The sequence below is a fragment of the Pyrus communis genome, chromosome 2 (assembly GCF_041283825.1).
Source record: "Pyrus communis isolate YQ-2024b chromosome 2, ASM4128382v1, whole genome shotgun sequence".
NCBI classification, from domain to species: domain Eukaryota; kingdom Viridiplantae; phylum Streptophyta; class Magnoliopsida; order Rosales; family Rosaceae; genus Pyrus; species Pyrus communis.
The window spans coordinates 24,835,410-24,863,267 of NC_142566.1; the positions used below are offsets into that span (position 1 = coordinate 24,835,410).

The 27,858-nt window shown below is 38.7% G+C and overlaps 2 protein-coding genes across 3 annotated transcripts; one reads left to right on the forward strand and one right to left on the reverse strand.

The window, feature by feature from the left end:
- Positions 1-3,624: 3,624 nt before the first annotated feature.
- Positions 3,625-27,800, forward strand: LOC137746705 (putative cyclic nucleotide-gated ion channel 13). The gene is made up of 6 exons (XM_088688770.1): positions 3,625-4,100; positions 17,265-17,453; positions 26,070-26,395; positions 26,627-26,744; positions 26,908-27,024; positions 27,121-27,800. The coding sequence occupies exons 1-6, from the start codon at positions 3,921-3,923 to the stop codon at positions 27,538-27,540; spliced, it is 1,350 nt and encodes a 449-aa protein (XP_088544896.1). The 5' UTR covers positions 3,625-3,920; the 3' UTR covers positions 27,541-27,800.
- Positions 18,719-20,025, reverse strand: LOC137744085 (uncharacterized). Of its 2 annotated transcripts, XR_015952313.1 has the most exons (5): positions 19,916-20,025; positions 19,496-19,563; positions 19,264-19,362; positions 19,099-19,179; positions 18,719-18,997 (listed from the first exon to the last, which is right to left on the reverse strand). XR_015952313.1 is itself a non-coding variant. In XM_088677816.1 (4 exons), exons 1-4 carry the CDS (start codon positions 19,936-19,938, stop codon positions 18,898-18,900), a joined length of 303 nt encoding a protein of 100 aa, XP_088533942.1. In that variant the 5' UTR covers positions 19,939-20,025; the 3' UTR covers positions 18,719-18,897. The 2 variants fall into 2 exon arrangements, 1 of the variants encoding a protein (XP_088533942.1); XM_088677816.1 differs by lacking the exon at positions 19,496-19,563.
- Positions 27,801-27,858: the final 58 nt, after the last annotated feature.

A 27,858-nucleotide genomic window follows, 5' to 3' on the forward strand; every position in this document is an offset into this window, starting at 1 on the left:
ACAACAGACGGAATAAGGGTAAGTTAGTCATTCAATCTTTTGGTTCCAACATGTGCCAAACGAAGAACGGAACAACCGTCTCGTTCCGTCCTGCGCGTACCAAACATAACACAGAACCTCCGTTATGTCTCGTCATTTCCCGTCCCATCCCGTCTATGTACCAAACGGTACCTAAGAAAGGCCAAAGAAAGGCCCAAGGTCAGCTCCAAAATTTCACTACCTTCTCCGTTGATCATTTAATTATTTTAGTAAAATTAGGGTTTTAACTTTTATCCAATGATTTGATTGAATAGAATAGAGTTTTTGTTTAGGGCTTAAAGAAAGGAGATGGGTCTTCTTCCTCTTCGGGACCATCGATGCCGGTGAAGGTATGGCAACAGGGAGTGGACAAGCTAGAGGAGGGTGAAGAGCTCCAGTGTGACCTTCAGCTTTTGAGTAGTCATTTAATGACTTAAATAAAAACTAAAAAAAATATTGCCTTTAATGGTAAAATCCTTATAGTAGAATCCTTAAATTTGAAGTTTTTATGATTTTATGTGATAATTTGATTAGATGCACATTTTTTTTGTTTTTGTTAACCTTTTTTTATTAATTAATTAAAGCATTAAATCTTCAATCAAGATTGTAAGTCTCACTTTTCAATTAAGATGCACATTTTTTGTTTATGTTAACTATTTTTTTATTAATTAAAAGTATAAAAACTAAAAACATTAAAAGCATTAAAAACTTCAATCAAGATTGTGGGTCTCATTTTCCACTAAAGGTTGTTCTTATATAGTCCATATATGTGATGATATATACTATGTATCAGGCAAGTTCCTATACTTTAAGGACTCATTTTTCAATCCATTAGAGATTCATTCTGTCTCTATATTTATTTTATACATATTTTATACAATAATTGTCCTTATTTAGAGACACCACTAGATATGCTGTTACAATTCTCCCCATGCCTTCCATATCGGTTCTCTTTGTTCAAGGTTGCTCTGAATTCATGAATTCTTCCTTTTGGTTTGCATAGAAATGCAGGAAAAGCATAAAGTTTGAATTTTGGATTGTGGGTTTGAATTTTTATTTTTTTATTTTTTATTTTTGTCAAACGGTATATTTGTTAGATTACAAGTTGACAGTATTCAAACTCATGTTATTGTGCAAAGGGTAACATTCCTCCCCACCACTATGCTAAAGGGCCAATTGTGGATTGTGGGTTTGAATTATTGGAGCATGATTAGCTGAACTTAGTATAACTCAATTGATCTAATCTTAAACCTGTAGCGTGTGCAAGTGGCCCTTTCCTATAATGGTAGAAAGAATTGAACCCTTATATAACGGCGTGGATTCGAATATCATTGGTAGTTAATCTAATATGTAATTTAACAAAATTATAGTTTGACATAAAAAAAATAAAAAAAACCTGTAGCGTGTTAATAATTATAATTTCTACTTTCCGGAAATGCTCGAATTGTACTCGTAGTATTGAATTATGTATTCAAGTTCCAGTCTTATACTTAATTTGCGGGTAATGGTTATAGTTAAGAATTAAGGTTTCAATCTTTCCAAGAGGGCTATAGGTTTCTAGTTCACTGCTAAAAGTGAAATTCTTTTTACAGCCTTGATATTGTCCGAGATACATTGGGATTGGTTCGGACAGAATTCCCCTAGACCGTGTTTTTCGTTGTAGGGCCTCAGGTGAGCTTTATCTTTTTGTTTGTCTGACTGATTTATTTATCTAATTTCTCTCACCAACTCAATAATGATGGTGAAAGTTCTGCAGGCAGAGAAAGCTGCTCGGAACTCACTTGGAATATTTAGAACGTGTTTGGACTTGACTAATTTCAGGGATTAAGTTAGACTGACTTATACTAGACTAATCTGAACTAACTTAGTGAAACATTTGATGCAATGTCAGACTAAGAAGTTGGACTAACAATAAATTATTATTATTATATTTTAATTTCTTTTCTATTAAAAATATCAATATGTAAGAAATGGCATCTTCTTCGCAAATTGTTGGTGCTCCTCTACACCTTGGAAATTGCAGAACTTCCAATAGCAAATGCTTAACCCAAATTCCAAATAAATCAGAAATCGTTCAATTTGGTATCCTAGAAAAATCAGAACTAATTGAAATCATTCAAAATTTGATTAACCAGTCCATTCGTAGAATCCAGATTTCGTTCAATTTGATCAGAACGAAATGGTATCCCAAAAAAACTCACAAATCCAACCTCCCTTCACAAACCAAAAGCAACGAATTCACAGAATCCATCAAATGTTTCGAAACTTTAAAGAACAGAACAAATAAAGTAAAAAATAAAATAAAATAAAGAGAGAGAGAGAGAGAGAGAGAGAGAGAGAGAGAGAGGAAGAACGCAAAGCACCCAACCCAAAACCCAATCATCTTCTGCAAACCCTCCATAGTTATAATCCTTCGCAAGGAAAATTAAATCCCAGAAAAATTAAATCAAGCTCACTTGTATATGCAGGACCAGAAATTCGATCTGAAAACCTTAAATCGATGGAGTTCTCTCGAATTGGAAATGGAGCTCGTGGGTTCTTTGATTAAAGGTCGAATCTAAGGTCTCATTCATGATTCTGGGCTCAGGGTGAGGAGAGAGAGAGAGAGATAGAGATTGGTGGTGGTTTGGACCTGCGGTGTAATCTTGCCATAGTTTGGTGAGTGTAGGACATTACGCGAAGAAGAAAGCAGAGAAGGACTCGACGTGAAGAAGAAGAACGCAGCGAGGGTCTTAGCAGTCCCATGGTATTTGGGGGGTCTCGCTAAGACCCTTTAGTGAGAGAGTTAGTGAACGCGAGTCCCCTTTAATCCCATTAAACTTAGTCCCACTATGTAACAAACACAGAACTGCATTGATGAGTAGTCCAGTTTAGTTTAGTGAAGGCTAATGAAGCCAAACAAACGCAACGCACGTCCAATTCTCCAACAAACTTTTTTCTTTTTTGAACAAATGACTCATTAGAAAATTTCAGAAATATCACGTAAGTAACTTCAACACATTAGCTTTCTTCTCTTCCCAAAAGTCGCTTTCCCATTAAAAATGAAAATAGAGAAAAATGAATTAATAAGCCAGTTCAGTGGAAAAAGTTGTGGTCTTGTAGGGTTTTAAAATATTTTTCATGTACTTATAGGTTTTACACGCTATAAGTTATTCATGAAAATCATATACTTGCAAAAGGATGTTATTGAGAATGCTAATCTTGTCTATGTAAGAACCTATCAATTTCCTTCGCTAGGTATTGACTCTCAACCGGTCGCATTTCATATATTGGAAAATTTTCAACACATGCACCCATGGCTCATATACACAGATCCTTTAAGGGAATGGATTTTCATTTATTTCAAAAAAAAAAAAAAAAAAAAAAAAACACCAAGGATTAGTTGTGTGACCTACATACACCAAATCGAAACTTCAACAATTTGAAACCGTCTATTTAATAAGTCTCTATTTCATTATAAACCATTTGCCAATTTCATTATCACCATCAAATTTCAATGTTTCTTAAAATATATTGTTCTCAATTCCTTTGAACTTAATTTGAAATATTTGATGGGGAAAACGATGAATAATATAATTTATAATATATTTATCGTGTCTTGTATGGTGATCAAGGTCATCGGAATACTTTAGAGGAGGGGGAAGCTTCCAAGGAAGACGGAGGACACAAAAGTAGAACCACTGCAGAATTGTCACCAACTGAGCCGCCACGTCACCAACCAAAAATACTCTTTCCAAACTGGGATATTATCTTTATATTAGCATCCGCAACTTCTCTCTTCATTGATCCCTTGGTGTGCTATATTGTGGTCATCGTCAAGGAAAACAATTGCTACATTTGGGAACAATGGTTGACGTGGACATTTTTTTTCTTTACGAACAATCGGGGATCTCTTTTATGTAATGGACATTGTTGTTTCTGTGATGATATTTCGCTCCAAAACCAAACTTAGGGCGAAGTCTTCTGCAGGGGCCTCCTCGACAAAAACTACTGATGATCTTCGTAATTTCAAGCACAAGAGATCAGTTAAATTCTCATTAGCCATTCTACTTCGCATTTGGCTGGCTCTTCCCGTTATACAGGTAAGACCTTAATGAAGAGAAGGTGATCTCTAACAAGTAATTAAAATTTTTACATTTAACCGCATGCATGAATGATGCCTAGATTTTATTTGACATGTATACATAGTGATTGCACATGATGTAGCGGGATATATGTCAAGGGAAATCGAACGAACTTCCCACGCTAGAATTCACTAGCAAATAAGTTGAAGCCTATCAATAATTCGGAGTTTCTCCAAAAAAATAGAGAAAACTCTAAAGTTGAATTGGTTACAAAACCTAAGGCCAAGATTACCTATTTATAATGTGATACAATCAAAGTTACAAATAAAAGAGATCACCAACGGTCACCCTTAAATAGGTTTCTAGTACACCAGAGAATTGAGAAAAGCACTAAAAATAAAATGATAAGATGATGAAGATAAAACCTTAAAGTTGTTTATATAGTATTTGCAAAAGAAAATAAAACTAAAAGATTACGAAAGTTCCGAAAACACCCTTGTTTTCAATCCTTCAAAAGTTTTTAAAATGCCAAAATCCATCCTATACCACAACAAAGCGGCGAATTGCATTTGTCTCGTCGTTCTTTTTTCAAAAAAGTATCATAGGTAGGACATTGAAAACCAAATAAAATACTATTCACCGCAGCTAGCTCAAACTTGTCGTTCGAATAAGCTTTTACAACCCCTCATCATAATGATTTTAACCCTAGGAATCTAAATAAAATTGGAAGAAAAAAAAACAAACAAGAAATATCAAAATTGTACTTAAAATAATACAATCCGAATTAGATATGGCAAATAACATTATTTGCCTGAATTTTAGGCCCAAAACTAACAAGTCAAACAAAAGTCGTTTTAATTCGAACAACCTGAAAAGCCCAAAACATCAACTTTTGGGATATGACAGCAACATGTAATCTATTAACGCGTGATTTATCAATTCTCTAATCATTTTTCTTCATTAAACGTCGCTTCCTCCTTTTAATTTTATTTTATGTAAAATAACGTAATTCTTGTCCTGCATCAACACACTAATTACCCTATGATAAACCATGATGCTATATATTCTTGACGTACATTCCTATCAATTATTTCATTTTTCTACCTACTCATGGTGGTTAGGCTGGGTTTGCTTTGTGGGTTTAAGACTTGACTCAACCCCCTCATACAAGTAATTATTTTGACATTGTTTGGACTCGATTTTGCATGCATTCAACCTATATCTTCTAAGGGGTTGAATGAGAGAAGAAATAAAGATCAAGATTGGTTTCTAGATAAAGGTGGAATTAGTCGCATAATAAATCTAGGTTCAGCATCCTAGTTGAATGCAGCAAGACTTGGCAGTGGTAAAGTTTCAACTGAGAATAATTCCCTGTATATTCAAAATATATGTCAAGGAATTGGAATATTATTAAAATTATACCATTCAGTAGACTTGGCCATCACGGAATACATCACTATAAATGCAAGATACAATGCAACAAAAAAGCTCTTTCAACTCAATAAAAAACTCAAAACACTCTTGTGAACACGAAAGTTTCCTTGAAACAAGAAACCAGAATAACGTGTACAAAATAATATTTTTGTGTTTATGATTTTTGGGGTTACGATCTCTCTTAAATTTGGTCCTCTGATTCTATCTCCGTAAGATCTAGATTTGTTGATCCAAGGGCCGTCGAGGCTTGATCTTGGATGAACAGTTGTAAGTTTCTTCAAGGGCCTTCGGGGCTTGATCTTGAAGAACGATTGGATGTGCGGATATTCAAGGGCTTTTGGGCTTGATCTTGAAGAACGGTTGGTTTTCTTCAAGGGCCGTCGAGGCTTGATCTTGAATGAACAGTTGGTTTTCTTCAAGGGCTTTTGGGCTTGATCTTGAAGAATAGATGTGTGGATTTGTTTGTTGATCCAAGGACCGTCGGGGCTTGATCTTGGATGAACAGTTGTTGAACGGATCTTCAAGGGGCGTTGGGCTTGATCTTGAAGAATGGGTGTATGGGTTTGTTGAGGTTGTTGATCCAAAGGGCCGTTGGGGCTTGATCTTAGGATGAACGGATGATGAATGATGAACACTTTCTTCAAGGGGCCGTCGGGGCTTGATCTTGAGTTGGTGGGAGTTCTTCAAGGGCCGTTGGGGCTTGATCTTGAAGGAGGATTTGACGAAGAACGAAGAGTGCTTTCTTGATCCTTCGGAATTCTTGGGAATTTGGATGCTTGAGAGCTTTGGAGTTTCAAAGCTTCAAGGATTTGGGGAATTCTCTTCCAATTTGGGAGTAGAGAAATGTATTTGTGAATTCCTTGATGCTTGATACCTTGATGGAGAAGCCTATTTATAGGCTTTGAGAATGAATCACCACCACAAAATATTTTTTTCCTTTCCAAGCACCATTGCCTAATTTTCCCACTTAATGCAATATTGAAATTGAAGTGGTGTAACTTATGGCCTAATTTCCCACTTAATACCATTTTAAACTTGAAGTGGTGTAACTTATGGCCTAATTTCCCACTTAATGCAATATTGAAATTGAAGTGGTGTAACTTATGGCCTAATTTCCCACTTAATACCATTTTAAACTTGAAGTGGTCTAACTTATGGCCTAATTTCCCACTTAACACCATTTCAAACTTGAAATGTGTATGTTTTGTCATTGCCCAAATGAGAAAAACTTGTTTTGATCCGTAATGGATTGAAGTGTGTTTGCCTTGTCATTGCCCAAAATGAGAAGAAAAACTTGTTTAATCCTTCAAGGGTATTTCTTCCTATTTTGTTGAGTCACACGCCATGTGTACAATTTGTACAACACGTGGCGTATGCCATGTATGCCTTGACACGTCAAAACTTTAATGCATTGGTGAACATTTTTTTTTTTACTGAAATTTCGATGTCTACAAATGCCCCCACTTCAAGGCGCGTCGTAGACATGTGCTTGTCACGTGTAGAAGATGCGTTTTGAAGTCCCTTAATGTAGATGTCAACCCAAGGGCCGTCGAGGCTTGATCTTGAATTGGGCTGGAAATTTCTTCAAGGGCCATTGAGGCTTGATCTTGAGTTCGACTGGAAGATTTTCTGGTTTCCTCCAATCGTTGATTTTCCTTTGTGCTACTCTTGAACTGGGCAGCAGGAAATTTCTTTAAGGGCCATCGAGGCTTGATCTTGAGTTCGACTGGAAGATTTTCTGGTTTCCTCCAATCGTTGATTTTCCTTTGTGCTACTCTTGAACTGGGCAGCAGGAAATTTCTTCAAGGGCCATCGAGGCTTGATCTTGAGTTCGACTGGAAGATTTTCTGGTTTCCTCCAATCGTTGATTTTCCTTTGTGCTACTCTTGAACTGGGCAGCAGGAAATTTCTTCAAGGGCCATCGAGGCTTGATCTTGAGTTCGACTGGAAGATTTTCTGGTTTCCTCCAATCGTTGATTTTCCTTTGTGCTACTCTTGAACTGGGCAGCAGGATATTTCTTCAAAGGCATCTTGAGTTCGACTGGAAGATTTTCTGGTTTCCTCCAATCGTTGATTTTCCTTTGTGCTACTCTTGAACTGGGCAGCAGGATATTTCTTCAAAGGCCATTGAGGCTTGATCTTGAGTTCGACTGGAAGATTTTCTGGTTTCCTCCAATCGTTGATTTTCCTTTGTGCTACTCTTGAACTGGGCAGCAGGAAATTTCTTCAAGGGCCATCGAGGCTTGATCATGAGTTCGACTGGAAGATTTTCTGGTTTCCTCCAATCGTTGATTTTCCTTTGTGCTACTCTTGAACTGGGCAGCAGGATATTTTTGGTCTCCCCCGAAGGTCTGAGCTTTACTCCTTTTTTTTTCTGTTTCTTTGTTCAATCTCTCCAATTCGTATTGAAGAGGGTTAGAGGATAGCTCAGCATATGCAGTTGTTGTTTGTCTCCACATGCTTCAATGTATCATTTTCACTTGCCTTACTTGCTCCCCTTTGCATAAGTGGTCCCTTCTCTGGAAGTGTATCAACCGTTGAAGATGACTACTCGAGAGCAACGCTAGGTAAGCAACCAGGGAATAGATTCCAGGCAGTTGGTTCCAGATCGGAAGACTGACTCCAAGTGCCGGCTGATTGCTTCTTCACTTTGCCATGCGAGTAAGAACAAGGACAAAGGAAAGGACATGGAGAAGGCATGATATGAGATACTTTTGCTTTCGCCCTTGATGATATGAGATACTTTTGCTTTTGAAGAAGCAGCGAATGAATCAGCACATATATTTGTTGTGCTTGTCTCCACATGCTTCGATTTATCGTTTCTTCCTGGGTCATCTGTACTCCAGGCATCTGGTATCATCTTTGGGGAAGAAGAAAAAATTGAGTATTTCGAGAGGCTTTGCTGGGAGTGCGCCCTCAGAGGTGAGGAAGAATTGGGCATTTTTTGCAGGTCTGCCTTGCCATAAAAGATGAAGGTCGACATATATAGGGATTTCCCAATAGCAAGTGGTGGTTATGTTCTTTTACCCTTGTCGACAAACGTCTCTTCGATTTTTTAACAAGCGTCTCTTCGATTTCTGAGCGAGCGCCTCTTCGAAAAAGTAGTCACGGGTGCGGCTCTGTCACCACGCTTGTTGGCAAAGGCGCGTAGTTGGGATGATAACCTTCACGTGTTTTCAACTTTGTCAGAGATCTTTTGACAAAGTTGAACGCGTTATCTGAAAAGCCGCGAAAGCGTCGCCGAACTTCACGCAGGAAAATCCGATTTTTTGAATCGGTGGTCGTGTCGCCTTGGCTTTTTATAGAGGTATCGATTACCTCCAACATGCACACTTTGAAGATCGCCCGTTTGTGAAAATCGTCTTCGGCCCTTTCTGATTTTACTCCATCCACCTTTCTCTTTTAACCTTTTGACAATGGCTAACCCGTCTAACATTTGCTTAGATTTGAGTCTCAGCAGTGATCCGAGTGCGCCGCGTCAGGTAAATGTATGGTGCCCTTCTTTCTTATCTTCTAATGGCCCTTTGACAGGTGAAGATTCTGTGATGAAAGACGCAACAACAGCTACGATAGTAGCTAGGAACTTCCTCACTCCAAAAGATAGTAGGCTGCTTTCAGAACGGTCCGATGAGTTGGCCGTTCAAGAGTCCCTAACTCTCAGTGTTCAGTGCGCAGGCTCTGTGTCCAACATGGGCCAACGCCTACTTGCTCGATCCCGCCAAGTGGAATCATTGATGGCGGAGGTGGAAACTCTTAAACAAGAGATCAAACAGCTTAAGCACGAGAATAGAAGTTTGCATGTGCTTGCAAATAACTATTCGACGGGCATGAAAAGGAAGCTTGATGAGCTGCAAGAATCCAGTGGTCGAATTCAAAGTGACCGTCAAAGGCTTGCTGCTTTCTTCCAGAGGCACCTTTTTCCTGGCTCATCTAGCGTTCCACCAAGTATTGAGGCCTCTTCTTTGATGCCTCCCGCTTCTGTAGTTTTCCCAAGTAGTGGGGCTTCACGTGAACAACCTTTATGAAAGCTCCATCTCTTTTTTTTTTTTTTTTTTTTTTTTTTTTTTTTTTTTGTACTCACTTGTAATTTCTCGGAGATCAATGAACATGTTTTACTTATTTAGTGTATTGTGCTAAATACAGATAAAACATATACATCACCAAGATGTGTTATTTCCTCTTTTTTTTTTTTTTTTTTTTTTTTTTTTTTTTTTTTTTTTTGATGATGTGACTGTACTTGAAGTTTTGAAGTTTCAAGTTGCCTACGTACCCTTGGTTGAGGAGGGATCAAGTCATGACGTAGTTCAAATGAGTGATGATTTTTTTTTTTTTTTTTTTTTTGATGATTTTGCCGTACACAGTTTATGCTCTTGCGGGCCAGGAGCGTTTGGTGCCGTTTGCAGTTTCAGCTCGTGCAGGCAATGAGCGTTTTGGTGCCGTTTGCAGTTTCAGCTCGTGCAGGCAAGGAGCTTGGTGCCATTTGCAGTTTCAGCTCGTGCAGGCAAGGAGCGTTTTGGTGCCGTTTGCAGTTTCAGCTCGTGCAGGCAAAGAGCGTTTGGTGTCACCTTTTAGGCTTGTGCGAACGAGGAGCTTGTGGTGTCGTTTGCAGTTTCAACTCGTGCAGGCAAGGAGCGTTTGGTTGTTGCCTTTTATGCTCATGCGGACCAGGAGCGTTGGTTGTCGCCTTTTAGGCTCGTGCGAACGAGGAGCGTCGGTTGTCGCCTTTTAGGCTCGTGCGAACGAGGAGCGTTGGTTGTTGTTTGCAGTTTCAACTCGTGCAGACAAGGAGCTTTTGGTGCCGTTTGCAGTTTCAGCTCATGCAGGCAAGGAGCATTTGTTGTCGCCTTTTATGCTCGTGGCGAACAAGGAGCTTTGGTTGTCGCCTTTTAGGCTCGTGCGAACGAGGAGCTTGTGGTGTCGTTTGCAGTTTCAACTCGTGCAGGCAAGGAGCGTTTGGTTGTTGCCTTTTATGCTCATGCGGACCAGGAGCGTTGGTTGTCGCCTTTTAGGCTCGTGCGAACGAGGAGCGTTGGTTGAATTTGTCAAACGATCTTAGAGAGGCATTCCTTGCAATCTTCATAGCAAGGAGTCTTGACCGAGTGATTGAAGAAGTCTTTGGGGAAGAAATCGCGCATTGTGATGGCAACGGACGATCTTTGTGTCATAACTTCCTCATCCTCAACACTTTCATGTAGCTTTGAAGGTTGACGGTAGCTGCTTTGCCCCCTTTCCGATTGGTGAACTTGTGGAGGAGACCTATGTTTCTTGTGCATTTTCTTTGGAGTGACATAAGTCCATCCTTCAACTTCACTTGACGTGACTGACATGGTTTTGGAGCATGCCCCCAGCGGTTGAGGTGAAGATTTTGAGTTCAAAGAGCCAGAAGTGACGGTGGTATAGTTTGACTTCACCACATCATTAAGATCTAGCTCGATGATCCCTTTCTGAGCTAACTTCATGATGAGATCTTTTAGCACAAAGCACTTTTCCGTCGGATGACCAATGAAGCGGTGGAATTTACAGTACCTTGGACTGTTAGTACGGTTCATCTCTTCCGGCCGTTTGCACTCAGGTAGGTCGATCACCTTTTTGTCAAGCAAGTCTTTCAACATGGCAACCACGTCAGAGTCGGGGAATGGATATGTCTTCTCCTCAAGCTCCTTCAAAGTGCGTCTACGTATCTCTTGATCACGAAAAGCTTCGGTTTGAATCGCCTTGCCTCGTGTATGGGTTTTGACTGGAGTTGTGTTGACCGTCATTGCTTCCTTGGTGGGTTTCCACGCAGCCTTATCCACCTTGGGCCCCAAAACTTTGTCATTCTTGTAGTCGGCGATCTGTTCTTTCTTCTCATGACGGGTGATGCTTAACTCCATATCATGGGCGCGGGTGGCTAACTCCTCAAATGTTCGTGGTTTAATGCCTTGAAGGATGTAGTGTAGTCCCCACTGCATGCCTTGAACGCACATCTCAATGGCAGAGATTTCAGAAAGCCGATCTTTACAATCCAGACTTAAGGAGCGCCATCTATTTATGTAGTTGATGACAGGTTCATCTCTCCACTGTTTCGTACTGGTCAGCTCTAGCATGCTTACAGTACGTCGAGTGCTGTAGAAACGGTTGAGGAATTCCCTTTCTAGCTGGTCCCAACTGTTGATAGACTCGGGTTCGAGGTCGGTGTACCAGTCAAAAGCGTTACTTTTCAGCGAACGTACGAACTGTTTGACAAGGTAGTCTCCCTCTGTCCCAGCATTGTTGCAAGTTTCAATGAAATGGGCGACATGTTGCTTCGGGTTGCCTTTTCCATCGAACTGCATGAATTTTGGGGGCTGATAACCCCTTGGCATCTTCAAAGCATCAATCTTCTTGGAGTAAGGCTTTGAGTACAGTACGGAGTCATGCGAGCTTCCTTCGTACTGTGTCTTAACAGTGCTTGCGATCATCTCCTGTAGCTGCTGGATAGAGAGAGATTCCATGAACGCCGTTGCTTGGTCTAGCTTCAGCTTCTCTTCGACTTTCTCCACTGGAGGCTCCTCTTCTTCGTCGACTTCTTTCTTTAATAGGCCAACATTTGGGTCGACTTTCACGTCGGGCAGCGCATCTAGTTGGTTGACAAGTGCGGCAATCTGCAAGTCCTTCTCTTCCACAGTCTGTGTAAGCTTTGCAATTGCTTCGTTCATTTGAGCCAGTTGTTCTTCAACAGAGGTGACGCCGATGGTCATGACTTGTGCAACCAATAGACATGACTTTCCTTCAGACATCCATAGTGCTGATGAAGAACCCCATTGGCCATTTTGGGGTGTCATCTTGTGTGCCTCAATAGCATGCTTTGGTGCCCCCATCAAGGTCAGGTGGATGACCGACTCGCGCCTTTGATGCTGCTCTTGCTTGCTTAGCAGTACCAACTTTGCAGCGGCATGTTGAGAAGTGGTTGTGGCACCAATGGATGCTCCATTTGCGGCGGAAGTGCTTATGCTTATTCCCTTGGTGGTTGCAAGAACGGCTTGTCCCTTGCTTGATGCCATTGATTTTGGAGGTGTGCTTTGGTTGTTGTCAACTCCGTAACCATGCTCCTTCAACTTCTTTTGAGTTTTGGTGAGGTCACGATCTTTGTCGTTGACGGTGTTTGAAACCTTCTTTCCAAGATTTAAAGAGGAAGCAAAGTCATGCCTAGCCTTTGACATGAGTTCGTAGGCATTTGGGTTAAAGCCTTCTTCGGTCTTCTTAGTTGGAAGAGAGCTTGGTTTCACTTTGACGCCATGTTGCGCCTCCAGACGGTTGATGAGTCCGGCGGTTTGCAAGTTTTTCTCCTCTGCAGTCTTTAGCAGCCTTGCAATTGTTTCCTTCATCTGAACCAACTGTTTTTCAATGGAGGTAGTGCCGATAGTCATGACTTGTTCTTTGTTTGAAGCCATGGACTGTGCTTAAATATCTTGAACGGAGACAGAGATGAGAGGTAGAGATGGTCCCACTGGGCGTGCCAAATTTGTGAACACGAAAGTTTCCTTGAAACAAGAAACCAGAATGACGTGTACAAAATAATATTTTTGTGTTTATGATTTTTGGGGTTACGATCTCTCTTAAATTTGGTCCTCTGATTCTATCTCCGTAAGATCTAGATTTGTTGATCTAAGGGCCGTCGAGGCTTGATCTTGGATGAACAGTTGTAAGTTTCTTCAAGGGCCTTCGGGGCTTGATCTTGAAGAACGATTGGATGTGCGGATATTCAAGGGCTTTTGGGCTTGATCTTGAAGAACGGTTGGTTTTCTTCAAGGGCTGTCGAGGCTTGATCTTGAATGAACAGTTGGTTTTCTTCAAGGGCTTTTGGGCTTGATCTTGAAGAATAGATGTGTGGATTTGTTTGTTGATCCAAGGACCGTCGGGGCTTGATCTTGGATGAACAGTTGTTGAACGGATCTTCAAGGGGCGTTGGGCTTGATCTTGAAGAATGGGTGTATGGGTTTGTTGAGGTTGTTGATCCAAAGGGCCGTTGGGGCTTGATCTTAGGATGAACGGATGATGAATGATGAACACTTTCTTCAAGGGGCCGTCGGGGCTTGATCTTGAGTTGGTGGGAGTTCTTCAAGGGCCGTTGGGGCTTGATCTTGAAGGAGGATTTGACGAAGAACGAAGAGTGCTTTCTTGATCCTTCGGAATTCTTGGGAATTTGGATGCTTGAGAGCTTTGGAGTTTCAAAGCTTCAAGGATTTGGGGAATTCTCTTCCAATTTGGGAGTAGAGAAATGTATTTGTGAATTCCTTGATGCTTGATACCTTGATGGAGAAGCCTATTTATAGGCTTTGAGAATGAATCACCACCACAAAATATTTTTTTCCTTTCCAAGCACCATTGCCTAATTTTCCCACTTAATGCAATATTGAAATTGAAGTGGTGTAACTTATGGCCTAATTTCCCACTTAATACCATTTTAAACTTGAAGTGGTGTAACTTATGGCCTAATTTCCCACTTAATGCAATATTGAAATTGAAGTGGTGTAACTTATGGCCTAATTTCCCACTTAATACCATTTTAAACTTGAAGTGGTCTAACTTATGGCCTAATTTCCCACTTAACACCATTTCAAACTTGAAATGTGTATGCTTTGTCATTGCCCAAATGAGAAAAACTTGTTTTGATCCGTAATGGATTGAAGTGTGTTTGCCTTGTCATTGCCCAAAATGAGAAGAAAAACTTGTTTAATCCTTCAAGGGTATTTCTTCCTATTTTGTTGAGTCACACGCCATGTGTACAATTTGTACAACACGTGGCGTATGCCATGTATGCCTTGACACGTCAAAACTTTAATGCATTGGTGAACATTTTTTTTTTTACTGAAATTTCGATGTCTACAACTCTACTCGAAAAGCCTTGATGTATGCAACTTTCTCACAACCTTGAGAAAAACACTAATTATCCTAACCCTCTTGTCAACTCATCTTCAGTTTGGATAAGTAAACACTATTGTGTTGACAACCAGTGACATCTTCAGTTTGCATAAGTGAACATCATTGAAGCCGTAGAATCATTTGATTTGAAAGTATTTTCAGGTTGCATTAACAACATTGCTTTTGATTGGTTATCTATCCAAGTATTGGCTAGCAAAGAGTTTCAACTTCGCCTAAAAAGGCAACTTCTTAGCTCCCCGGCGAAGTGAGGTGTTTTATGATCGGTTACTCCCATGTGCACCTCATAATTCGACATTGTAGACACTCATTTCTTTTGAGTATCTTTGCCCATACAACCTAATATTGATTTGGCTCACATGTATTCATACGAATATAGTTGAAGCTACCAAACTTCATGCAAAAGATCCTAAAATTCGTAGTGAATTAAACAACATTGTCTTTAGGTTCTAAAACTTTAGGCCGATAGGTGTTCATTCCCCAACCATAGTCTCTCAGGTGCAAAAGTTAGCAGTGCATTCGACACCACCACCACTTCGTCTATTATACTCGCCTGACTAAGCTCGGTCGCTAGTTGGCACGCCTGCATTCACAAGAATGACTTAACTAGCTCAATAGTTACTTAGCCTGCGTACTCTTTGTAATTTTTAGGGTCAACATTTTGGCACGCCCGATGAGACTTTTAATGCTAAACATACGAAGTTCATATGATATATTAAGATTCCAATCCAGCTCAGTTTAGTCCAATGGATGAGATCCAAGATCAACTAGAGAAACACATTAGAAAGTGTGAGGGGAATAAAAAAAGCATGGGAAGCAAAAATAATTCCTGATGCTCATGAAAAGATGCGAAAATCCTTCACCCACATGTTAAAAATGAAGGCCTAAAGTACCGTACAAGAGAAACGGGTAAAAGAGGACAGAACCTTATTTAGTGTGTGGCTAGATCAGAAAGACTTCCTTTACCTTCTTGCATGCAAATCAATTCCATTTGAAGCGTGGTTGGATCAAAAAGCTTGGGGCAATTTTTAGCTTCGACCCCAATTAAACCTTAGCATAAACAGATTGTCAATTAGGCCGAGAAAGAAGTTGGCCTACCTATTCTTTCGTACGAGATGGAAAATCGGGTTAGCCTGGGAAGCAAAAATTGGAGTCTCCGAGCCAACTATAAAAAGTGATCCAGATGATGGATTCTTCGAGGAATTTTCCAATAAAAAAGCTAGGCTAAAACACATCCATATACGCAAAAGCTATGTCCGTCGATATGGTTATTGGAGATAAGGCCGATTTGGAGGAATCTCATTCAGCTGAATTGTTCGAGTTAAAAGCCAAAATTGGCATAGTGACTATGCTAGCAGTGGCTGAAGACATAATAACTCAACACATTTGGTGGCCGAGAATCAAGAATGTTTGGAGATGATTCTTTACTTGGCTTAGAACAAAAAATCAGATTAACAACAATGGATTTAATGATCTTGGCTCAGAATAAAGCATTGTTAGTCTCCTCTTTATTATGGTTAAGCCACTTTCATTTTCGTTTGCTAGTAAAATAATAACTTTTATTTTCTAAACTATTTGGTTGTTTAGGATGATACTTAAGAAAATGATATGGGCAACAAGAGGTTGTCTGCAAAAAAAAGTGCAATTTTAATGGCCACCCATTTTAATTGGTAGGCTGTTTTGCAGACTAGTTGGACCCAATTTTGCACACACTCGGTCCATATACTTTAAGTTGATGGATGAGAGAAATATTGAGGATCATGATTGAATTCCAGATAAAGGTTAAATCAATCATATAATTAATCTAGATTCAGAGTCCTAATCGAAGATGCGATCCTTGATGACGAGACTCAGAATGATTTTGAGTACATTTAGAGAATATGTCGAGGAATTGAAATATTATTAGAATTATACCATTTAGTAGACTTGGCCATAACATAATTCATCACTATAAATGCAAGACACCATGCAACAAAAAAAACCCTTTCAACTCAACAAACAACTCTCTGTGCGAAACCTTTCTCACAACCATGAGAAAAACACTAATTATCCTAACTCTCTAGTCAACACATCTTTAGTTTGGATGACCAAAAAGTATTGTGTTGACAACAGGTGACATCTTCAGTTTAGATAAGTAAACAGCACTAGAGCTGTAAAATCAAGCAATATAGGAGTATCTTCAGTTTGGATTAACAACACTGTTTCTGGTTGGTTGGTTATTTATCCAAGTCTCGGCCGACAAAGAGCTTTCAATTCTTACGAGGTCGCTTCATTAGCTCACCTGCATAATGAGGTGTTTTATGATCGGTTGCTCCCACGTGCACTTCATAGTTCGGCATTTAGACTGCATAACCATGTTTACCATAAAGAAACTTATTTCCTTTGGGTATTTATGCCCATACATCCTAATAATGAATCGGCGCACGTATATTCTTACAAATATAGCTGAAGTCACCGAACCTGGTGCATAAGATCTTGAACTTCGTAGTGAATTACATAAGCTTGTCTTAAGGTTTTAGAACCCTAGGCTGAGAGGTGTTCCTTCCTCAACAGTAGTCACTTATGTTCAGGAGTCAGTAGCGCATTTGACACCACCATCACCTTATCTATTCTATTCGTCCAACTTAGCTTGGTTGCAAGTTGGCACGCCTACATTCCCAAGAATGACGTAATTAGCTCAATAGTTACTCAGACTGCACGCCACGTAAGCTTGGTAATTTTTAGAGTCAACAAATACCCTGCTTAAAAATTTGACGCACATTAGATAGATTATTATGTAAAGTAATGATTTAATAACATTGGTTATAACTTATAACTCAAATTAACTGTTGGTTGAAATGTCTCCAGGTAATGTTGATCACTCTAAAGTATACACCCAGTGATCCTACAATGATTGTTTTACTAATTCCAGTCCAATATACACTGAGGGCTTATAACCTCTACGAATGGCTTAATCGGCGTGCTAATGTAGAGACTGGAATAAGAGGAGTGCCTTATGTTCTATTAGACTTGCTTCCGTTCACCACTGCTTCTCATGTAAGTTCAAAATAATCTTATTCCCCATTTTTGGGGAGAAAAATCTAAATTTTCTTGTAACTTTATTGTTGAGATATATGAGTGTATATGATAAATTTTTTAAAACTAGCATGGTCCTCCACCAACATATTTACTAATATTGTTCTCAAGGTAACCACATATCACTAGGTGCGGGGTTTTTCCAGGCATCCGACGACTAGCATTGAACCTTCCACATATAACCTATAAATTATCTTGTTAAGTCTTTGTGTGAGATTCTATTCTCTAGCAGTAGGTATAGCAATGCTCAAACATTATCCGGTTAATTAGTAAGTTAATACGACGCTCACCACTCGTTTAGGTCACTCCACAATGTCGTCATCTCATAATCTTAACCAACATTTTTTAAAGTCAACATCCAAAGAAGGAAAACTTTCACAATAACAATGCAAATATAGTGAAATAATGTCCGATTTGGATAACTTTTTCAAGCTTGATCTTTCAATTGACCTAAAAATAAGTCAGTTGGATAATGAGATGACGCTATGTAATAGACTTAAACAATTGGTTAGTATCATATTAACATATTTACCAAAAAAATACATATTAACTTGTTAGTTCTTGAGCACTAGTAAAAAAAACACTTTGCGCGACGTAGGTACTTTCGTCGCGCAAAGTAAAAAATCGTTGCCTAAGGGTTTGCGCGACACAACCTTCGTCGCGCGTTAATCGTCGCGCAAAGTCTGAGACGCTAGGGTTTGCGCGACGGCCCACGGGGCGTGCGTCGCGCAAAGTGGGTTTGCGCGACTGTCATGTCGTGCGTCGCGCAAAGCGGGTTTGCGCGACGGTCATGGCGTGCGTCGCGCAAAGCGGGTTTGCGCGACCAACGGAGTGCGTCACGCAAACCCACTTTGCGCGACTACGTGGTCATCGCGCAAACCCACTTTGCGTGACAAACGGAGTGCGTCGCGCAAACCCACTTTGCACTACCCACTTTGTGCGTCACGCAAACCCACTTTGCGTGACTAACGGTGTGCGTCGCGTAAACCCACTTTGCACTACCCACTTTGTGCGTCACGCAAACCCACTTTGCGTGACTAACGGAGTGCATCGAGCAAACCCACTTTGCGCGACGTACGCATGAGTCACGCAAAGTGGGTTTGCGCGACGGAGCCATGCGTCGTGCAAAGTGATTGGTCGTGCAAAGTGGGGAGTAGTTTTGGTCAAATTTTTTTTTTTTTTTAATTTTTGATAAATATTGTAATTAAATTCGAAAGAATAATTAATTAACCAAGCAAAAGTATTTAATTATAAAATATATTAAAATGTACATACAAGATCCGAACAAAAAAGAAAAAACTAAAAGTGAACTAGGTTTAATACATCAAGCTACTAGGTATCAGCAGGGCGAGGTGGCTCTGAAAACCTAAGTTCTGATCCAGGACATCAATCATGATCTGAAAACCTACATCCTCAAGTATCGTGACGTCCTCGATCGGGGTCTCCGGAGGAAGCTGCGATGTTGCTTCTTGGAGAACAGAAGTGCTCTTTTCCACCATAGTAGCCTATAATAATAAAGAAAAAACATATAATGTTTAAAAACAAAATATAAATAATATTTGAATGATTCATACATATAAGAATAATAATAATTACATATACTTACATGAAACTGCTCAGTAATCTCCTGACCAGGTCGAACGTAAACGTCCTTGAACATGTCGATTGCTGGGAACTTAGAAACCTCCTGAAGAAAAAAAACAGTAAGAAAATTTTATTAATCAATAATAATAATAAATTGTATAAAATTTCAAAGTTAATATACTTTTACCTCACGTCGTGTCTGAAGCCTATACGAAAAGGGATTCGAACTGGAATGGTGGAGAAGTGTCTTTGACTCACGAGCTTTTTGGCCAGCAACAGATTTCTTCTGTTAAACACACAATATACATGTTAGTGCAACTATTTGAAATAAATTAATAAAAAAAACGTAAAAAATAACTAAAACAATAATAAATTATTATTAAAGTGATTCAACTTTTGGTATCCAACATTCTGAAAACCTATCAATGGAAGATAAATTTTCTAGTGCTTAAAGTGATTTTTCAAAGTCAAATCCTTCTTCATAAATCTGCAAAGAAACAAAGAGAATGAAAAGAGTGAATAAGCATGTTTCTACAAATCAAAGTCGATTGCAAGATTCATGCAATCAGGAACTGAAATATCCAATAATATAAGAAAATAACAAAAGAGTTGTAACGCAGTAATGGAAGTAATTCAAGAACGCAACATGTGCAGGGGAGAAACCCATACTCCAAAAACATACATAAACCCAATTACATATTGAAAAGAAAGAAGATCACAAAAATTGATTACACATAAAAATAAAATAAAAAACCCGAATTAAATACTGAAAAGAGGGAAAACAAAACTAAAGAGAGGAAAAATCGTAAAAACCAAAGAAAAAGATGGAGAAATAAAACCTTGAGGTCCTGAAAAAAATCATTGTCTTCTTCCTTTGTGCAAGGGGGATCGATAGTGGAGAGGAAGTTCGGGAGAAGAAAGTGAGGAGGGAAAGAGGGAAAGAGGGAAAGAAAAAGGGAAAAAGGGAAGAAGGAAAGAGGGAAAGAAAGAGGGAAAGAAAAAGGGAAAGAGGGAAAGAAAAAGGGAAAAAGGGAAGAGGGAAAAAGGTTTATACGGGAGGGAAAGAGGGAAAGAAAGAGGGAAAAAGGGAAGAGGGAAATAAAGAGGGAAAGAGGGAAAACCTAGTTACAGGGAAAGAGGGAAAGAGGGAAGAGGTACACATTTAGGAAAATTTAAAAAATGCGCCTATTTTTCACTATTGGACCGCCAAAATAAAATAAATAAATAAACAAAATAATAATAAAGAAACAGATAAAAGGAGTAAGCATATACCAAGAGTAAATCAAACTTTTCTCCATGTTTATAACTCTTTTAAACAGTCATGCAATTACAAACCAAATCCTCATCATAACGTTGAAAGGTTCCCTAAGACACAAACACACAAAAACAACTCTTTTTTGGGTTTTTCAAAACAATTTTTCAAATTTTTATGTGCTTTTCAAATTTTTATGTGCTTTTCAAAATTTTATGTGCTTTTCGGGACAAGTCATAACTTTCGAAGGGGTGTTTATTCTTGAGTTCATTTCGGAGCACACAGGTAAGCCGCCTCCCCGAATTTCAATTTTCTTTAAACTAACATGTTGTTAATGATTCAGGCACCCAATCTTGAATTTAAACTATTACCGGATCATTTCAAGTATCACCTTCCATTCAAAGATAAAGTCCATGTCATTTGATTCCCAAAAAAAAAAAAAAAAAAAAACTACATATAAAATAAAATAAAAAATGGCAGAATGATGGAGCCTTCACAAAGGATGTTTACGTGAATGGCTTGTTTATGTGATAGGAGCATATTTATGCGACTTAAATGGCTTGTTCTCGTGCATTTACGTTATGTTTCTTTAGTTATTTTAGTACTTTAAGCTATTTTCGTGTGTTTGTAGGTCCAAAGGGCTAAAGGAGCAAAAAGATGCATTTTGGAGACTTTTGAAACACTTTTGGGCTAAGGATGGATAGCTTATGCTTGGAGCCAAAGTGTTTTATTTTCGTTTGTTTTTATTTTATTCCAGATTCTTAATCTTGTTTTGTTTCGTGTTCTAGGTACTAGTTTATGACTCGGAGTTCTCATCCGATTCGTGAACATATCCTGGAGTGATTGGGTTATTCGTCCGGCTGCAAGACGTAAAAGAAAGCGCTACTTGGGAGGCAACCCAATGCACTGAATAAAACAAAGCATGTTCATAAAAAATAAAAATAAAAAAATAAAAAAAAAAATGGCAGAATGATGGAGCCTTCACAAAGGTTGTTTACGTGAACCCCTACTACGAGGCATCGGAGCGGAAGGCATCGGAGCAGGAGGCATCGAAGAAGAGGCCTCAACACTTGGTGGAACGCTAGACGAGCCAGGAAAAATGTGCCTCTGGAAGTAAGCCGCAAGCCTTTGACGGTCACTTTGCATGCGACCATTGGATTCTTGCAGCTCATCAAGCTTCCTCTTCATGCCCGTCGAATAGTTGTTTGCAAGCACATGCAAACTTCTATTCTCGTACTTAAGCAGTTTGATCTCTTGCTTAAGACTTTCCACCTCCGCCATCAATGATTCCACCTGACGGGAGCGGGCAAGCAGGCGTTGGCCCATGTTGGACACAGAACTCGCACACTGAACACTAAGTGCGAGGGACTCTTGAACGGCCAACTCATCGGACCGTCCTGACAGCAGCCTACTATCTTTTGGAGTGAGGAGGTTCCTAGCTACTATTGTAGCTATTGTGGCGTCCTGCATCACTGAATCTTCACCTGTGAGAGGACCGTTAGAAGATAAGAAAAAAGGGCGCCATACGTTACCTTGACGCGGCGCACCCGTATCACTGCTGAGACTCAATTCTAAGCTAAGGTTCGATGGGTTTGCCATTTTTCAAAAATGTTCAAAGAGATGGGGTGGATGAAGTTAATTCTCAAAGGGCCGGAGTCGATTTTCAAGAATGGGAAATCTTCAGAGTGTGTTTGTTGTGGTGATCGATAGCTCTATAAAAAGCCAAGGCGACGCGTCCACCGATTCAAAAAGCCGGAATTTCCGGCGTAAGTTAGGCGACGCGTTCTCGGCTTTTCAGAAGACGCGTGCAGCTTTGTCAAAAGGAGCCGCTATTTCAAAAATCGAAGAGGCGTCGTTCAGAAATCGAAGAGGCGCCACTATTTCAAAAAGCCGGATTTGCGGGATCAAAACGTTTGTCGACAAGGGTAAAAGAACAATACCACCACTTGATATTATCTCTATATATGTCGACCTTCGTCTTTTATGGCAAGACAAACCTAAAGAAAATGCCCAACTCTCCCTCACCTCTGAGGGTGCACTCCCAGCAAAGCCTTTCGAAATACTCAATTCTTTCTTCTTCCCCAAAGATGATACCAGATGCCTGGAGTACAGATGACCCAGGAGGAAATGGCGGATTGAAGTGCGCTGATTCATTCACCGCTTCTTCAAAAGCAAAGGTATCTCATATCATCAAGGTCAAAAGCAAAAGTATCTCATATCATGCTCTTTCCCTGTCTTTTTCTTTGTCCTTGTTCTTACTCGCATGGCAAAGTGAAAGAAGCAATCAGCCGGCACTTGGAGTCAGTTTTCCGATCTGGATCCGACTGCCTGGAATTTATTCCTGATTGCTTACCTAGCGTTGCTCTCGAGTAGTCATCTTCAACGGTTGATACACTTCCAGAGAAGGGACCACTCCTGCAAAGATTGAACAAAGAAGCAGATAAAAGGGGAAAGCTCAGACCTCCGGGGGAGACCAAAAGAATCCTGCTGCCCAGTTCAAGAGTAGCACAAAGGAAAATCAACGATGGGAGGAAACCAGTTCAAGAATGAGCATGTGGAGACAAGCAACAACTGCAGCCTAGTTCAAGATTAAGCCTGTGGAATCACCAATATCAAGCCTCAATGTAATCAGACCTTCGGGGGAGACCAAAAGAATCCTCCGATGTGAAAGTTAAATTCTTTTTTTTTTTTTTTTTTTAAAAAATTTTCGCACTTGTAACTTCTCGGAGATCAAGTTAAAATATTTACAAAAGTGGATACCACAAAATATTATGTTATACTTAATGAAAGTATAAATAAATTCCAAGTGTTAGTGAATCTAATGTTTTCATGGGATACGCATTGTACGAAACTAGTTTCAACGATCCAACCGTCAAACTTGTTTGTATATGCTTTGAGATCGTATACGCCAAAAATTATAATAAACAAACGTGTAGAGATCAAACAACGGGACAAACCATTTCGACGGCTATAAAGGAAAAATCACGATTTAACAGTTATATTAACTCCGATTTTGTTGATTTTTTACAGCTACACTCATTAACCCTATATGAATATAATGAATTGATTCGATCGTCAATTTAAAACATTTACACAAGTGGATACCACAAAAGAAAAAGACAATGCAAGAACCCCAAAAGAAAAGGAAAAGGCACAAAAAAAAAAAAAAAAAACAGAGGACTTTGCGCGACGTAGGTACAATTACGTCGCGCAAGCCTGTTTTGCGCGACGCAGTTGTACCTACGTCGCGCAAAGTCCTCTGTTTTTTTTTTTTTTTTTTACCCGTTTTGCTTATGAGTACAAAATAAATTAATTAAAATCTACTTAGTAAATACATATACCATTGAATTTGATAGGAATTGCATTGCACCAAACTAATTTCAAAAATCCAACCGTCAAACTTGTTTGTATATACTTGGAGATCCCATACGCCAAAAATAAAAAAATAAAAACATGCAGAGATTAAGTAACAGGACAAACCTTTTCGACGACTATAAATAAAAAATCACGATTTAACGGTTATATTAACTCTGATTTTGATGATGTTTTACAACAACACTCATTGATCATGTATAAATACAACAAACTGATTCGATCTTCAATTTAAAATATTTACAAAAGTGGATACCACAAAATATTATGTTATACTTAAAGAAAGTATAAATAAACTCTAAGTGTTAGTAAATCTAATGTTTTCATGGGATACGCATTGTACGAAACTAGTTTCAACGATCCAACCGTCAAACTTGTTTGTATATGCTTTGAGATCGTATATGCAAAAAATTATAATAAACAAACGTGTAGAGATCAAACAACGGGACAAACCATTTCGACGGCTATAAAGGAAAAATCACGATTTAACGGTTATATTAACTCCGATTTTGTTGATTTTTTACAGCTACACTCATTAACCCTATATGAATATAATGAATTGATTCGATCGTCAATTTAAAACATTTACACAAGTGGATACCACAAAAGAAAAAGACAATGCAAGAACCCCAAAAGAAAAGGAAAAGGCACAAAAAAAAAAAAAAAAAAAACAGAGGACTTTGCGCGACGTAGGTACAATTACGTCGCGCAAGCCTGTTTTGCGCGACGCAGTTGTACCTACGTCGCGCAAAGTCCTCTGTTTTTTTTTTTTTTTTTTTTTACCCGTTTTGCTTATGAGTACAAAATAAATTAATTAAAATCTACTTAGTAAATACATATACCATTGAATTTGATAGGAATTGCATTGCACCAAACTAATTTCAAAAATCCAACCGTCAAACTTGTTTGTATATACTTGGAGATCCCATACGCCAAAAATAAAAAAAAAAAAACATGCAGAGATTAAGTAACAGGACAAACCTTTTCGACGACTATAAATAAAAAATCACGATTTAACGGTTATATTAACTCTGATTTTGATGATGTTTTACAACAACACTCATTGATCATGTATAAATACAACAAACTGATTCGATCTTCAATTTAAAATATTTACAAAAGTGGATACCACAAAATATTATGTTATACTTAAAGAAAGTATAAATAAACTCCAAGTGTTAGTAAATCTAATGTTTTCATGGGATACGCATTGTACGAAACTAGTTTCAACGATCCAACCGTCAAACTTGTTTGTATATGCTTTGAGATCGTATACGCCAAAAATTATAATAAACAAACATGTAGAGATCAAACAACGGGACAAACCATTTCGACGGCTATAAATGAAAAATCACGATTTAACGGTTATATTAACTCCGATTTTGATGATTTTTTACAACTACACTCATTGACCCTATATGAATACAACAAACTGATTCGATCTTCAATTTAAAATATTTACAAAAGTGGATACTACAAAATATTATGTTATACTTAATGAAAGTATAAATAAACCTCAAGTGTTAGTGAATCTAATGTTTTGATGGGATACGCATTGTACAAAACTAGTTTCAACGATCCAACCGTCAAACTTGTTTGTATATGCTTTGAGATCGCATACGCCAAAAATTGTAAAAAACAAGATTGTAGAGATTAAACAACGGAACAAACCTTTTCGACGGCTATAAACAAAAAATTACGATTTAACGGTTATATTAACTCCGATTTTGATGATTTTTTACAGCTCCACTGTTTAACCCTATATGAATACAATGAACTGATTCGATCGTCAATTTAAAACATTTACACAAGTGGATACTACAAAAGAAAAAGGCAATGCAAGAATCCAAAAAAAAAAAGGAAAAGGCCAAAAAAGAAAAAAAAAAGGACTTTGCGCGACATATTGAACGTCGCGCAAAAGGAATTTGCGCGACGAACCTTTGCGCGACAAACGATGGCGCTGCGCAAAACACCTTTGCGCGACCTATGATCTGATGCGTCGCGCAAAGCTGTTTTGCGCGACGCCATCCTTGGTCGCGCAAAATTCCGTCGCGCAAATACCTTTTGCGCGACGTTTTGTGTTTTAGGTCGCGCAAAAATACTTTGCGCGACGAAAGTTGATCCGTCGCGCAAAATTCGGTCGCGCAAACATGTTTTTCTACTAGTGGCTTTTATATATATTAGGGTAAAATTTCTCTTATGATTTTGAATAAACAAAACATAGGAGAATACTAAATTGGAGTAAGAGCATGTTTACTTCTTTAAGGGCCATCTCTTTTGAGGGGGGTGATGCTTTCCATTATCTTTTATCCTTTTTCAATATTTTATAAAACATTGATTATTAACTCTATGTCTTGTATGCCCTTCAGCTTTGTGGATCCATGTGGTACATTTTTGCAGTGATTCGAGAGCTAGAATGCTGGCGGGAGTATGTCTGTAAACATGAAACAATATGTGACCTTGACAGATTTTACTCTTACTTTTATTGTGGTCGTTCTTCTCTGAAAATCAATTTCAAGAAAATCAATGTCAGTACCCCACGTGTACAATGCTCGGTAGAGCTTCAAAAAAATACGTCATCGTTCCCTTTTGATTATGGTATATATCAGTCTGCTCTCCAATCTAATTTGGCTTCGTCAAGAGATTATGCAAGAAAGATCTTGCACTGTTTTTGGTGGGGTCTCCGAAACCTGAGGTTTGCATTTTTATGACTTTTTCATGTTTAATCACCTAGAAATTAATATGCATATTTATGTCGTGAACTCATCAATTTCTTTTTATCATTACCCTCTCATCAACTTCGTCTTTGTAGATAAATTCCATAAAAAATTTCTGTCATGTTTTCTGAAAGAATGTCATCAATAAATATATTGCTCTCCGTTTCTTCTTTTTTTTTTTTTTTTTTTTTTTTTTTTTTTTTTTGCAGTTCTTTTGGTTCAAACCTTCAGACTAGTTTCTACGTGCCCGAAATCATCTTTTCAGTTATGATCTCTATAAGTGGCTTGGCACTATTTTTAGTATATCTCAATTCGAGGGTGAATCAGGTTGGTGCGGTGATCAGTGCTACTTCAAGCAAAATTTTTGTCATTAATTAAGCTTAAGGTTTAAAGCTCCTTCATGCAAATTTTTTGTGTATTCACGAAGTACGTTATTTTTGGATTTAATGAACTCGTCATGAAATTGCTTTATAGATTATTAAACATGCAGGGATTGGAAAAAATAGCCGAGCAAAGCAAATTGAGACAGAAGATGAAAAGGACAAATTCAATCTTATTAAAACAAACAAGAACCACGTGCTCTCTCCGCATGAGTTCACTAAAGAAAGTATGTAATGAGAAATTTTTGAATGTAACGTACATTCACTAATGATAATATTTGTCATGCGTAATTAATTGTATCTAATTACACACTAGTGTGTAGGTTCCAATTCTTGGAAGTACAAATGAAAAAGGGTTGAAAGCAATATCTGAGTATCTAAAGTCGGAGATTTATACTAGGGATGTGTCTATTATTCGAGAGGGTGAACCGTTGAGGAAGATGCTGTTCATCCGGCAAGGCACTGCTTTGACCTACACAAATAGTAAAGGTAAAACAAGGGTTTGCAAATGCCTTGAGAAAAATAATTTATATGGAGAAGAACTTCTAATTTGGGCATTCAAAGTTGCCTCATTTCCTGAGTTGCCTATCTGCACTACAACCATTGTGTCCCAATCAAAAGTTGAAGCATTTTCAATCACGGCAAACCACTTGAAGTCTGTAGTCGCTGAGTTTGGTGGCACTTTTAAAGGGAGCTTCCTCACTCTCAGGTGGAGTATTTTGCGGCTTCTTCCATACAAGTAGTCTGGCGTGCCCACCACGCAAAAAAAGCTAAGAGATCAACTGGCTGGGACAAATAATTAGTAGATTAGTAAGAGTAAATTGGAGCATTTCTTTGTTGTGTGTGTGTATTTTGAGTTGGTATTGGTTTGCTTCCTCTCTATGTTGCTTTACTCGGCCTTGGTTTCCCTTCAATGCGGTGGTGTGTCTTTGTTATGAAAAGTGTATAATCTTTGACATGCATGAGAACGATATTCTGAATTAAAAGCTCAAATTATGGATCATCTTCAAATTGGACATGGAGTGGTGGAACTGGAGTTTTACTATTTTATGTCTATTGAT

Bases quoted from the DNA above. Each gene is read 5' to 3' on its own strand.
- LOC137746705 (XM_088688770.1), top strand. From the start codon at position 3,921: ATGGACATTGTTGTTTCTGTGATGATATTTCGCTCCAAAACCAAACTT. The intron at 17,454-26,069 runs GTAAGTTCAAAA...TATGCCCTTCAG, and splicing joins CGTTCACCACTGCTTCTCAT to CTTTGTGGATCCATGTGGTA. The intron at 26,396-26,626 runs GTTTGCATTTTT...TTTTTTTTGCAG, and splicing joins TGGGGTCTCCGAAACCTGAG to TTCTTTTGGTTCAAACCTTC.
- LOC137744085 (XM_088677816.1), bottom strand. From the start codon at position 19,938: ATGATTTTTTTCAGGACCTCAAG. The intron at 19,180-19,263 runs GTAAAAGTATAT...TTTTTTCTTCAG, and splicing joins GGCTTCAGACACGACGTGAG to GAGGTTTCTAAGTTCCCAGC. The intron at 18,998-19,098 runs GTAAGTATATGT...TTATTATTATAG, and splicing joins AGATTACTGAGCAGTTTCAT to GCTACTATGGTGGAAAAGAG.